At 38.3% G+C, this 13,726-nt stretch overlaps 2 protein-coding genes across 2 annotated transcripts; both read left to right on the forward strand.

Annotated features, from left to right (window-relative positions):
* Positions 1–6,619: 6,619 nt before the first annotated feature.
* LOC121240807 (putative disease resistance RPP13-like protein 1) lies at positions 6,620–9,166 on the forward strand (the record flags this gene model as incomplete). The annotated part of the gene is made up of 1 exon (XM_041138338.1): positions 6,620–9,166. A coding segment is annotated over exon 1 (2,481 nt), but the record flags the coding sequence as incomplete, so codon positions are not given.
* Positions 9,167–9,168: 2 nt separating this feature from the next.
* LOC121240808 (putative disease resistance RPP13-like protein 1) lies at positions 9,169–11,490 on the forward strand. Its single transcript, XM_041138339.1, has 3 exons — positions 9,169–9,342; positions 10,981–11,379; positions 11,477–11,490. The coding sequence occupies exons 1-3, from the start codon at positions 9,189–9,191 to the stop codon at positions 11,488–11,490; spliced, it is 567 nt and encodes a 188-aa protein (XP_040994273.1). The 5' UTR covers positions 9,169–9,188.
* The last annotated feature ends 2,236 nt before the right edge of the window (positions 11,491–13,726 follow it).

Genomic DNA, 13,726 nt, shown 5'->3' on the forward strand with positions numbered 1-13,726 from the left:
GGTAACTCCATACTTAGTTAGAAGCATTTCAAATTGGCGATTGCAAAAATGTTTTCCGCCATCACTGAACTGATTATGGCCCTCGGAGTGCCAAATCAGGAAAATATGTTCTTCCGCAAGAAATTCACCACGACCCTCGCATCATTGGTTGGCAAGGCGACCACTTCCACCTATTTGGAGACATAATCTACAGCCACCAGAATAAATTTATTAGAATATGAGGATGGAAAATGACCCATGAAATCTATACCCTACACATCAAATAATTCAATCACTAAAATATTGTTTAAAGACATCTCATGTTTCCTAAAAATGTTGTCAATCCTTTGACAATGATCACATAAAGGAACAAAATTAAAAGAGTTTTTAAAAATAGTCGGCTAATAAAAGCTGCATTGTAAAACTTTTGCTGTTATTTTGCTCCACCAAAATGGCCGTGCCGCCCGCTTCCAAAGAGTGGTAGCGTCTGAGTAGCTCTCCATCTCTTCTTCGGGCACACATCTTCTGATTATTTGATCTGCGCAATGTTGATATAGAAATGGTTCCTCTCAAAAACAAACGTAAGGTTAAACTTAAATTTAACAATATGAAAAATGTTGTATAAAATGGCATGCGAAGAAGATGTTTGGATGTCAAGAAAATGTGTGTTACAAAAAGGAATTGAAGTTGCGAAACTAAGATTTTGGATAAGCATTTCATATACAAACTTTGATTTTTTTTTTTTTTTATAGTTATTTCCTTTGGTTTTCTTTATAGGTATTCACAAACTTTCTTTGATTTTCTCAGTATTCAAACCAATGACAAGTAGAAAAATCTAGAGTTAATAATAAAAAAAGAAATAACTGACACAAAATCGAGAATTAAAGAGGACATATATAGGCGAAAAGTAAAAAAAAATGAAAAATTTTTTTGTTTCCATTTCTTTTCTCTCTGCTACTGACTGAGGAAGAAATCCAAGCGATGTAAGAAATTTTAACATGTTACTGAGAGTAAATAGGACCAGATGAGGGAAAAATTTTACGTTGTCACTAAAGATCTCCCAACATGTGAAGTTTTTGTGACCAATGTTTTTGCGGCAACGTTGCTAGTGGTCGTGAAAGACAAACTTATTGCATTTCGTCCCACTATTTTTAGGAAATACTCATTCGTCGTGAAAAAGCATCTTTTTGCGTTGTGAAAAAAACCAAGCAAGCCTAACAACCCATTCTGCAGGGACGTCGTGTGAGTTTAATATTCGTCAAGTCGTGATGGGAAGTCAAGCTTGGAATGAATTAAAAAAGCAAAGGACATTATTGCATGGAATGGTAGATGGCATGTTGAACGTGTTACCGTATACGATATTAGCTATTAGCTGTATAGATTATGTTACCATATATAGATGCTGATTTTTAGGAATTAGTTAGACTCCATGTATAACACGTACCTTTGTATATAGATGGAATGAACGACGATGAATGTAGGATTCCAAACAGAATCATTTTTCGGAAAAGAACTCTTGGTTTCTCTTGATTTTCTGAGTATTTTGACATGGTATCAAGAGCAAGGTTATTTGAGGGCAGCAACATTTTTTTTAATTAGTGGGTGATAGTTTTCTCCCACCATCGGGACTGTCTGGGATTTTTTTTTGGTGATTCTAGTTCTTAGAGATCAGACTCTTGTTTGTGGGTTGTCGGCGAGTTTTTTGCAGAGTTTTGGGGCTACGTTGTAGAGTTTTTTTGCAGAGTTTTCTCCCTTCGTTGTTGCTGGGCTACGCCATTTTTTTGGCATTTTTTTTTTGGTTCTCGGCACTGCCAGTGAGTGTGGTCGTGGTCGTGGTTCTCGAGAGGGAGGATTTTTTGCAGCTTTCGGCAGGTTTTATGAAGGGCTTGAAAGGTTTTGTGGTGGATTTATTTCTCGGAAGTTCCTGAGGAGCTTCGGCAGGTGCTGTTAATACTGTGGGCTGCGCTAGTGCTCTACGTTGCGTGGTGGGTCCGTAGGTGACAGTTTCTTAGACTATCGGCACTTGGTGTGACCGTGTGTTTCTCTTGGCATATTCAGTGGAAGAGTGGGCAGGTATTATTTTTGTTATACTTTATAATAGTTACGGGCATAATGTCTTTTGAATCATTTGCTGTGAAATTCACGGGTAAGAACTACTCTGCATGGGAATTTCAATTTCGTTTATTTGTTATGGGAAAAGAGTTGTGGGGTCATATAGATGGGAGTACTCCTGCACCTCAAGATGTCGAGGCTTTGTCTAAGTGGCAAATTAAGGATGCTCGAGTTATGACTTGGATCCTTAGTTCAGTTGAGCCTCATCTTGTTCTCAATTTGAGGCCTTATAAAACTGCTGCTGATATGTGGAATTATCTCAATACGGTTTATAATCAAGACAACTCTGCTAGGCGTTTTCAATTGGAGTATGAGATGGCTAATTTCACACAAGGAAGTCTCTCAATTGAGGAATATTTTTCTGGTTTTCAAACTCTTTGGGCTGACTATTCGGACATTGTTTATGCTAATGTTCCTGCTGCAGCTCTCTCTGCTGTCCAAGCAGTGCATGCAACCAGCAAACGAGATCAATTCTTGATGAAACTACAGCCCGATTTTGAAATTGCACGGTCTAATATGATGAATCGTGCTCCTGTCCCATCTCTGGATGCTTGTTTGAGTGAACTTCTTCGTGAGGAGCAGCGTTTACTCACTCAAGCTTCTATGGCATATCAGGCTCCTGCTAGTGTACCTATTTCTGTGGCTTATGCAGCACAGGGGAGGCATAAGGGGAGAGACATGCGTGCTGTCCAGTGTTTTAGTTGTAAAGCTTTTGGTCATATTGCTCGGGATTGTCCCAAGAAGTTTTGTAACTACTGTAAGAAACAAGGTCATATCATTTCTGCTTGTCCCATTCGACCTGAACGGAAGCAGGGTACTGCTTATCATGCCTCCACTGGTGCCTCTAGTTCTGCTGCATTGCCTGCTGCCTCGCCGGTTGTTCCTATTCCTGTTCCTACAGCCTTAGCAAACCCGAACACACTCACTCCTGAAATGGTACAACAAATGATCATTTCTGCTTTTTCTGCTTTTGGGCTTTCAGGTAATCATCAAGTTTCTTCTACACCTTGGTATTTTGACTCTGGAGCTTCTAATCATATGACCAATACTGTTGTTCCCCTTTCTAATGTCAAAAAGTATGATGGAAATCTGAAAATTAACACCGCTGATGGCAGCTCTTTGCCTATCAGTGCTGTTGGTGATCTTTCCTCTTCCTTCACTGATGTTTTTGTGTCTCCTGCTCTCTCCACAAATCTTCTTTCTGTTGGTCAATTGGTTGATAATAATTGTAATGTCAATTTCTCTCGTTCTGGTTGTGTTGTGCAGGATCAAGTGTCCGGGAAGATGATCGCGAAGGGGCCTAAAGTGGGACGCCTCTTTCCTCTCAATGTTTCACCTTCCCCATTTATCCCTAGTTTTCCTTTACTTTCCTTTGCATGTAATGCTGTTAGTCTTGGAAATAAGATGTGGCATAGACGTCTAGGCCATCCAAACTCAGATGTTTTACGTACTTTATTTAATTCTAGTTTATTGGACAATAAAGCATGTTCTCCTCTTGATCTTTCTTTTGATTGTACAACATGCAAACTTGGCAAAAGTAAAGTTCTACCTTTTCCTTCTCATGCATCTCGTGCCTTACAATGTTTTGATATTATTCATAGTGATGTTTGGGGGATTGCACCTGTTGTTTCTCATGCGCATTATAAGTACTTTGTTACTTTTATTGATGATTTTAGTCGTTTTACTTGGGTTTACTTCCTCCGAGCTAAGGCAGAAGTTTTTTCAGTCTTTCAGCGCTTCCTTGCCCTTCTTGAGACTCAATTCTCTGCCAGCATCAAGATCTTGCAATCTGATTCTGGAGGTGAATACATGTCTAATGAGTTTCAAACTTTTCTCCAAAGCAAAGGTATCATCTCTCAGCGTTCTTGTCCTTCAACACCGCAACAAAACGGTGTTGCTGAGAGAAAAAATCGTCACCTCCTTGATGTGGTAAGAACTCTTTTACTTGAATCATCTGTTCCTCCTCGGTTTTGGTGTGAGGCGCTTTCTACTTCAGTTCATTTGATCAATCGCTTACCATCTCCTACGTTAAATCATGTTTCTCCTTTCTTTAAGTTGTTTGGTCATTCTCCTTTATATTCTGATCTTCGTACATTTGGTTGCGTGTGTTTTGTGCATCTCCCTGCTCATGAACGACATAAACTTACTGCTCAGTCTGTTAAGTGTGCTTTTCTTGGTTATGCTATTTCTCAAAAGGGTTATGTTTGTTATGATCCTCATGCTCGTCGTATAAGGGTTTCTAGGAATGTGGTTTTCTTTGAAAATCAATATTTCTTTCCATCTCATTTTGAGCCGCCATCTGCATCTTTATCTCTTTTGCCTAATTTTTCTGATTCCCCGACAAGTGTGGAAAGGTTTAAACCTGGTTTTGTGTATGGAAGACGTAGTCGACATGAGTCTAGTTCCACTTCCTCAGCGCCCCCTTCCGATCATAACCCGACACCTGATCCCGCTTCTGCTCTTGCTCCTGCTCCTGCTTCCACCACTCTTCGTCGGTCTACTCGTACTTCTCGACCTCCTGATTGGTATGGTTTCTATTCTCATGTCTCTCTTGTCGCTACTTTATCCTCTATTTCCATTCCTTCTTGCTACAAACAGGCCATGGAACATGAGTGTTGGCAAAATGCAATGCAAATAGAACTTCAAGCACTTGAGGAGAATCACACTTGGGATATTGTTCCTTGTCCTCCTACAGTCAAACCTATTGGGAGTAAATGGGTTTTCTCTGTAAAACTTCGCTCTGACGGCTCTTTGGACCGGTACAAAGCTCGCCTTGTAGCTCTGGGTAACAAGCAGGAATATGGGGTTGATTATGAGGAAACATTTGCTCCTGTTGCCAAAATGACCACGGTTCGAACCATCTTAGCTATTGCCGCTTCACAGTCGTGGCAACTGCATCAGATGGATGTGAAGAACGCCTTTCTTCATGGTGATCTCCAAGAGGAGATTTACATGAAGCTCCCCTCTGGTATGATTACTTCTTCTTCTCATGATGTTTGTAAGCTACGGCGTTCCCTGTATGGGCTCAAACAGGCACCCCGGGCTTGGTTTGAGAAGTTTCGCAGTACAATTCTTTCATTCAGTTTTACACAAAGTCAGTATGATTCTTCTCTCTTCCTCCACACATCTGCGTCGGGTATAGTCATTCTCTTGGTTTATGTGGATGATATTATCATTACTGGCACTGACTGTGGTTTGATTACTAAGCTTCAGCAGCTGTTACATGCAACTTTCCATATGAAAGATCTTGGCCAGCTCACATACTTCTTAGGATTGGAAGTTCATCATCAGGCCAGTGGTATTTTCGTGAACCAGCATAAGTACATTCAAGATCTTATCACTTTGGCTGATTTGGAGGACACTTCTTCTGTTGATACTCCTATGGAGGTCAATGTCAAATACAGGAAAGATGAAGGGGATCTTTTGAATGATCCTACTCTCTATCGGCGCCTGGTTGGGAGTCTTATCTACTTGACCACTACTCGACCTGATATCTCCTATGCTGTTCATCAGGTTAGTCAGTTTATGTCTTCTCCTCGGCATCTCCATCTTGCTGCCGTTCGACGCATCATCCGCTATCTTCGAGGTTCACCTACTCGTGGGTTATTCTTTCCTACCGGCTCCTCACTTCAACTTGTTGCCTATAGTGATGCTGATTGGGCTGGGTGTCCAGATACACGTCGATCTACTACGGGTTGGTGTATGTTTTTAGGTGATGCCTTAATTTCTTGGAGATGCAAGAAACAAGATCGTGTGTCTAAATCCTCTACTGAGGCAGAGTATCGTGCTATGTCTACTGCTTGTTCTGAAATTGTATGGTTACGCGGTCTTCTTGAGGAGCTTGGGTTTCCTCAGACTACTTCTACCCCTCTTCATGCTGATAACACTAGTGCTATTCAGATTGCCACCAATCCCGTTTTCCATGAACGCACCAAGCACATTGAGGTTGATTGTCATTCTATTCGAGACACCTTGGAACGGCGGGTGATATCTCTTCCTCACATCTCTTCTGATCTCCAAGTGGCTGATGTCTTCACCAAAGCTATGACTCGACAACGGCATCAATTTCTTGTTGGCAAATTGTTGTTAGTTGACTTACCAGCATCAATTTGAGGAGGATGTTACCGTATACGATATTAGTTATTAGCTGTATAGATTATGTTACCATATATAGATGCTGATTTTTAGGAATTAGTTAGACTCCATGTATAGCACGTACCTTTGTATATAGATGGAATGAACGACGATGAATGTAGGATTCCAAACAGAATCATTTTTCGGAAAAGAACTCTTGGTTGCTGCTTTCCCTTTTTTTGTTTGATTCCTTTGCTCCAAAACATGACGTTGACTGTCGACTGTCGGCCACATGCTTGTGTTGGGTAAAGTGATTTGCGGATAACGTGAATGAATGAGTTGGCCTCCACTAACACACCCTGATCTCATTGATTTATTTATTTTATTAATTTCTCATTAATTTCTTTACTTCAGTTTTGCTTCTAGCGTTGAAACGAAAGCTCATCATAATCTTATCTCTCCACTATTCTTATCACTTTGCTTCATTTCCTTTGCTTCCTTCCATTACAAATCAGAAATCATGGCTGAGCTTGCAGGCATATTTCTCTCCCCACTTCTCCAAGCGTTTTTTGAAAGGGTGACATCTCGTGAATTTGTTTACTTTTTTCGACGAGAAAAACTCGACCAAGCACTCTTGAACAAACTGAAGATAGCTTTGCTGTCTGTGAATGCTGTGTTTGAAGATGCAGAGGAAAAGCAAGTGGTAAATCCCAACGTAAAAGAATGGCTCGATGAGTTGAAAGATACTATCTATGATGCAGAGGACACCTTGGATGAGATTGATACCGAAGTCATGCGTTGCGAGTTGGATGCTGAATTTCATACCACTACAAGCAAGGTACGAAAAGCCATCTCTACTTCTCTTAAAGTACCATTTGTCAAGAAAATAGAACCAAAGATAAAACAAGTGCTTGACAGATTGGAGTATCTTGTAAGTCAAAAGAACAATATGGGTCTAAAAGAAGGCGTTCAAGGAAATCCATATGAAAGATTGCCCACAACTTCTTTGGTTGAAGAATCTGGTATTTGTGGTAGAGAAGATGATAAGGAGAAAATAATTAATTCCTTGTTCTCAGATGATGTAAGTGGCAATAAGTTGTTTGTGATTGCTATTGTCGGTATGGGAGGGCTCGGCAAGACCACCCTTGCTCAGCTTGTATACAATGACGAGAGCGTGAAGGAACATTTTGACCTTAAAGCATGGGCTTGTGTTTCGGATGACTTTGACGTCTTTAAGGTAACAAAAGCAATTCTAGAGGGAGTAGATTCATCCGCTAATGGTGATGGTAAGACTTTAAACTGGCTTCAAACTACACTAAAGGAGAGTTTGACGGGAAAGAAATTTCTACTTGTTTTAGATGATGTTTGGAATGATAATTATATTAATTGGGAGGTCTTAAGTAATCCCTTCAGATTTGGAGCACAAGGGAGCAGAGTTTTGGTAACCACACGTGAAGAACGAGTAGCATCGGTCATGCAAACTACTTTACCTTACTATCTGAAGGCATTACCAGAAAAAGAATGTTGGTCACTTTTTGTAAGACATGCGTTTCGTGGCAGTATCCATCCAGAGCTAGAAGCAATTGGAAGACAGATCGTGGAAAAATGCAAAGGTCTGCCTTTAGCAGTCAAGACAATTGGAGCTCTCTTGTGGTCTAAAGTAGATGCTGATGATTGGAATAAAATATTAAAGAGCGAGGTGTGGGACATGTCGACTGAAATTATTCCTGCTCTAAGATTAAGTTATAAATATTTGCCCTCACATTTAAAGCGATGCTTTGCTTATTGTTCGATATTTCCAAAAGATTATTTTTTCACAAAAAAGAAATTAGTCCTATTGTGGATGGCAGAAGGTTTCTTGAAAAAATCTAAAGACAAAACAATGGAGCAAGTCGGGCATGATTACTTCTTTGATCTGGTATCCAGATCATTATTATTCCAACATTCAAGTCATGTTTATGATCCTTCAAGATTCGGAATGCATGATCTTGTCAACGACTTGGCAAGATTTGTATCTGGGCAATTTACCTTTAGACTGGAGGGTGGCAATTCGCTCCAAGTTACGAACAAGACTCGTCACTTCTCAATTGTTGAAAACCTCCCAAAGACGTTAGAGGCACTTTACAAGGCCAAGGGGTTGCGCACTTTTCTCCCAATAATTTTTGCTTTTCGGAATGGAACACTCCCACATGATTTGTTGCCCATGTTGAGATTCTTACGAGTGCTTTCCTTAGTAGGGAATATAAATTTTACTGAGTTGCCTGATTCAATTGGCAAAATTAGACATCTACGATATTTGGATCTCTCTTTAACACGAATTAGAAAACTACCTGATTCTATATGTAAGTTGTGCAATTTGCAAACATTGGGATTACAGAATTGTCTGTATCTTACTGCATTGCCTAGAGATATGCATAAACTCGTTAGTTTGCGTCATCTTTTTTTAAATGGAAGTGCCATAACAGAGATGCCGTTACAACTGGGTAGACTAAAATGTCTACAGACTTTGGATATATTTGTTGTCAACAAACATTGCGGATCAAGCAATATTGGGGAGTTGGGGAAGCTTGAATATATTGGGGGGAATCTCTCTATTGAGAACCTCCAAAATGTCAAATCTCCTGTCTATGCTTTGGATGCAAGCTTGAAGGATAAGAAGCACCTTGAGGGCTTCAGGCTGAGATGGGACGCTACAAGTAGCAATATTTCAGACAGTGATCAAATAACTGTATTGGAGAATCTCCGACCCCATACAAACTTGAAAAGTCTCAATATCGACAATTATGGTGGTAAGAGCTTTCCGAATTGGATCGCTCATCATTCGTTCTCTAAGATAGAATCTATTAATCTCTACAATTGTAAATATTGCCACATCTTGCCATCATTTGGACAACTACACGCTCTCGAGAGCCTCTACATCATTGGGTTTCATGGAATTGCTAGAGTGGGTATGGAGTTCTATGGTAGCGATTCTTCTACGTTTAAGCCATTCGAAGCCCTTGAAAGTTCTAAAGTTTGAAGACATGCCAGATTGGGTAAATTGGTTATGTTTTGATTCTGAAAATGAAGGTGAAGCTTTTCCTCGTCTTGAAGTGCTTCATATTGTTAAGTGCCCCAAGCTAACAGGAGGGTTGCCCATCCATCTTCCTTCTTTAGCCAAACTTAAGATTGTTGAATGTTCGCAGCTGGAGGCCTCACTCCCAAGGTCTCCTACTCTACATCAATTGCAGTTAACAAATTGTAATAAGGTTCTATTAAATGAATTGTCATCTGGATTGCGAAAACTAGTACTTAAAGGATCTGATGCATTACAGTCCCTACCAGAGGGAGTGATGGATTCCAGCAGTCCTCTTCAAGAATTGGAAATCGATGGTTGTTGCTCGCTCATGTTACTTTCCGATGATGGTCTACCCTCCACATTAGAAACTCTTAAGATCTCAGACTGTAAGAAGTTAGAATTCCCAGTGCACTTCAACTATTCATCCCTCAAACTGTTGTACTTGAAAAATAGTTGTGATTCTCTTAGGTGCTTTCCCATAAACTTAATCGTAGATATCGATGTTTTCACCATCGAGGGATGTGAGAATCTGGAGTCTCTTACTGATTCAGAACAACATGATAGTGATTTAGCCGCCTCGATTATAAGAATCAAGAATTGCCCTAATTTCGTATCATTTCCAGATGGAGGATTGCGTGCCCAAAAACTGAAAACATTTGAGATAGGTGATTGTGGGAGTTTAAGGACGTTGCCTGACAAGATGCACCTACTCCTTCCATCTCTTGAGTCACTATCTATCAGCAAGTGTCCAATGCTGCAATCATTAGGTGAAGGGGACTTGCCTACCAATTTAAAATCGATTTTCATCGAAGATTGTGACATACTTGTTGCCTGTGGAACGACATGGGGTCTGCAAAAACTCCACTCTCTTCAAAAATTGTCAATCCATGGCAAATGCGAAGATGTGGAGTCTTTTCCAGAGTCGGCGTTGCTGCCCATGACTATGACCCTTCTTGCCATCTCTAGATTTTCAAATATGACATCTCTAGACAAGAAGGGCCTTCAACACCTCACCGTTCTTGAAGACTTGTATATCTGTAACCTCCCAAGGCTTAAGTTCATGCCAGAAGAGAGATTGTTCGACTCCATTTCTACTCTGATCCATCTTACCATCGGTGAAATTCCAAATATGATATCTTTGGACAACTTGGGCCTTCAACACCTCACGTCTTTGAAGACGATGGAGATCTATGATTGTCATAATCTGAAGTTCTTGCCAAAAGATGGGTTTCCTGCCTCCATTTTTACTCTAGAGATCGTCAGATGTCCACTGTTGGAGAAACAATTGCAAAATAAAAAAGGAAAAGAATGGCGCAAGGTCGCTCACATCCCTAATAAAGTGATTTGAATGGCTTCTTCTAAAAGCCAAACATATGAACTACAAGTGGATGGCAGCGATTGTACTACATTCACCTTTCAAAGCAAGGTATTTCTTTTCCCAACCATTTATCATTATAATTTGATTACAAAAATAGATTTCTTTATAAAAAAAAAAAAAAAAGAAGAAGACATTGCATGAAACTTATATATTTAGGCATTATTCTTTTATTCTTTTATATTGTATGTTGGTTTCTTTCAGTTGCATGCATGCGTCTCAACAAATCTCAGTTTGACGTGAAATGTGATATTGTAAAACAATTTTTATTATAAAATAGATGTAACCTATAGTATCAATCTCATTCTGATAAAGTGCCCCAAGCTAACAGGAGGGATGCCCATCCATCTTCCTTCTTTAGCCAGACTTGTGATTGCTGAATGTTCGCAGCTGGAGGCCTCACTCCCAAGGTCTCCTACTCTACGTCAATTGGAGTTAACAAATTTTAATGAGGTTCTGTTAAATGAATTGCCATCTGGATTACAAAAACTAGTACTTAAAAGATCTGATGCATTACGGTCCCTACAGGAGGGAATGATGGATTCCAGTAGTCCTCTTCAAGAATTGGAAATCGATGGTTGTTGCTCGCTCATGTTACTTTCCGATGATGGTCTACCCTCCACATTAGAAACTCTTAAGATCTCAAACTGTAAGAAGTTAGAATTCCCAGTGCACTTCAACTATTCATCCCTCAAAGAGTTGTACTTGGAAAATAGTTGTGATTCTCTTAGGTGCTTTCTAGTAAAGTTAATCGCCGAGATCAATATTTTCACCTTTCAAAGTTAGGTATTTTCTTTCCCAACCATTTATCAATATAATTCAATATTTTTATTTTAGGTTTGCTTAAAACTTATGAGTATCTCTCATTTGGTCTGCAGGTTTCTTTCAATAGATCTTAGTTTCACCATCAATCCTCATTATCTGGTGTCATATTCTTCAAACCAAATCATCTTACTAAAAGGACAATTACTAACAATGAACACTGCTCTGCAATACTGGCCATAGCATATATATATCTATTTGCTGATGTTTGCTCGTTAGAGAATTCCTGTGTGATTTTTATTATGAAAGAAGAATTTATGTGTAATTTCTAAAAGAGGATGGTCATCATGTTCAGAATTTCACAACAAAATTTATTTGAAAGCAGGTGGTGCTTCAGACTCAAACACAAGCAGCGGGCAACCTTAACCTACAAAATCTTGACATTGAGGAAATTTCTGTAAAGAATAGCAACTCTCTTAAACAGCAAATTAGATGTCTATGCCAGGAAAAGCCTGATCGGTAAGTCCTTCTAATTAGAAAATATCTACAAAATCGAAATCCTAAGAGATCTAAATGCAAGTGGCAATCTAATCTGTAAAGATCTCGGATTTAGCAAGTGGCAAGAAATCTGAATGCAGATTCTGCTCTTCCACCTCCTCATTCTTATTTAATTTGATATTTTTTCATCAAAATTTTATTTAATCTGAATGCACTTATCCTTGATGGTTACTATATCTGGCAATCTACTGTGGCCTTTTCATTTATAAAAATCTTTTGATATTAATTTGAATTTTGATGTCATTATAATATTCTCTATGTTTTTTTTTTTTTGTAGGTTTGGAAGCATGCAGGATATGTTGAGGTGGATGACTTAAAATATGTCTGCACTTTGAATATGAGATGTGTGACTTCACGTTTTATAAAGAGAAGTACTATAATCACAAAAAAGATCTCATAAAAATAAATTTATAAATTAATGTGACTTGATGTAGTTTGTTATATTATAAAGTTACTTTTAGATCTAAGGTACTATCATATAAAATTTTGGAACAATCTCATTCTCAGTTTATTTTTCTGGTTTTCATTTATTGTTATATTTAAAAATTATTTATATTTTTATCCTCAGATTTCAGTTGAAGAGATCAGGTTTCCATTAAACAATCAAAAGAAAATCAGACAGGAGTCTTATTTTTCAGATGAACATTATGGCCTCGTTTGATACAAAAAGTATTTCATCTCATTTTATTTTATCATTACAATTTTTTTAAATTTCCATACAAAATATAATAAACAATTTAATTTTTTTAAATATCAAAATAATAATAATATTAAAAAAATATTTCAATAATATTTTATTTAATTTCTAATTTTTGTCTTAACTTATATCTTCTCAGCTCACTGTCTAAATCGTATCGTAATCTCCCACGCAGAGAGATAGATAGAAAATCAAAGTCTAAATGGTGGGTGTTGGAAAGCATTCGACGGAGATAGTGGGAGTCAAAATCCAAACTCTGAGAAGAAGAGTTCAATTCAAACTTAATTTAAAGTCCAATAATGTCGCTTGATTATGGCTGTTAATCACGGCTTAGTTCTGTTTTTAGTGTCTTAGAGTTATTTATTCAAGTAATTAGTATGTTCAATACTTTTGTTATCCCATTTATTTATGAATTGTGTTTACTTTAAGTTCATATTTTTATGGTTTCTTATCGTATATAGTTTGGAAAATGAATGATGCTGTATTTTCATCATTTTCTTTTTCTTTTGACTGAAGATTAATTGTTCGGTGGTCTTCGACCTCTCTCAACCCCAAAACCTAATTCAAGAGGTGAGAATTTTCTTTACACTTATAAACTGACTGCCAGCCCCCTTCTACAACCGATGTGGGACAACCCAAATAATCTCTCCCTCACACATCGAGCTCTGGGTTGGAGCAGCAACAACCTTTTTCTCTCACGGACTGTTGAGATTTAGACTGTTGGTAAACCTGAACTTTGATACCACTTTGTTGGGAGAAATAATCTACAATTTACTACAAAAAATAAGGCATTTTTCAGCCCTCAAAATCGTCACAAATACTCCAAATAATCGCTGCATTTGATCATTTGCAACTATTTTTAAATCACTGTATTTTCGACGAAATAAAAGTGTCATTTCTGATCAATTTCAGCAATAGACAAAAATTGTCGCAAAAAGTTATTATTCCTGACGATTTTAATCCGTCGTAATTATCCCAAAAATCGACAGAATTAGCGCTTCGATTTACCATTAAATTGTTGAAAAAAGTCAATTGCCGCAAAAGGTTAATAAATCGCCGCAAATGACTCAAAATTTTTTCCAGCGATTTTAAATTATCGTCGCTATAATAT

The sequence above is a fragment of the Juglans microcarpa x Juglans regia genome, chromosome 7S (genome assembly GCF_004785595.1).
Source record: "Juglans microcarpa x Juglans regia isolate MS1-56 chromosome 7S, Jm3101_v1.0, whole genome shotgun sequence".
NCBI classification, from domain to species: Eukaryota; Viridiplantae; Streptophyta; class Magnoliopsida; order Fagales; family Juglandaceae; genus Juglans; species Juglans microcarpa x Juglans regia.

What these genes read in the sequence shown, in the direction of transcription:
- LOC121240808 (XM_041138339.1), top strand. Translation starts at nt 9,189, where the DNA reads ATGCCAGATTGGGTAAATTGGTTATGTTTTGATTCTGAAAATGAAGGT. An exon ending in CAAACTTAAGATTGTTGAAT is followed by an intron (nt 9,343 to 10,980) that starts GTTCGCAGCTGG and finishes TGATTGCTGAAT; the next exon opens with GTTCGCAGCTGGAGGCCTCA.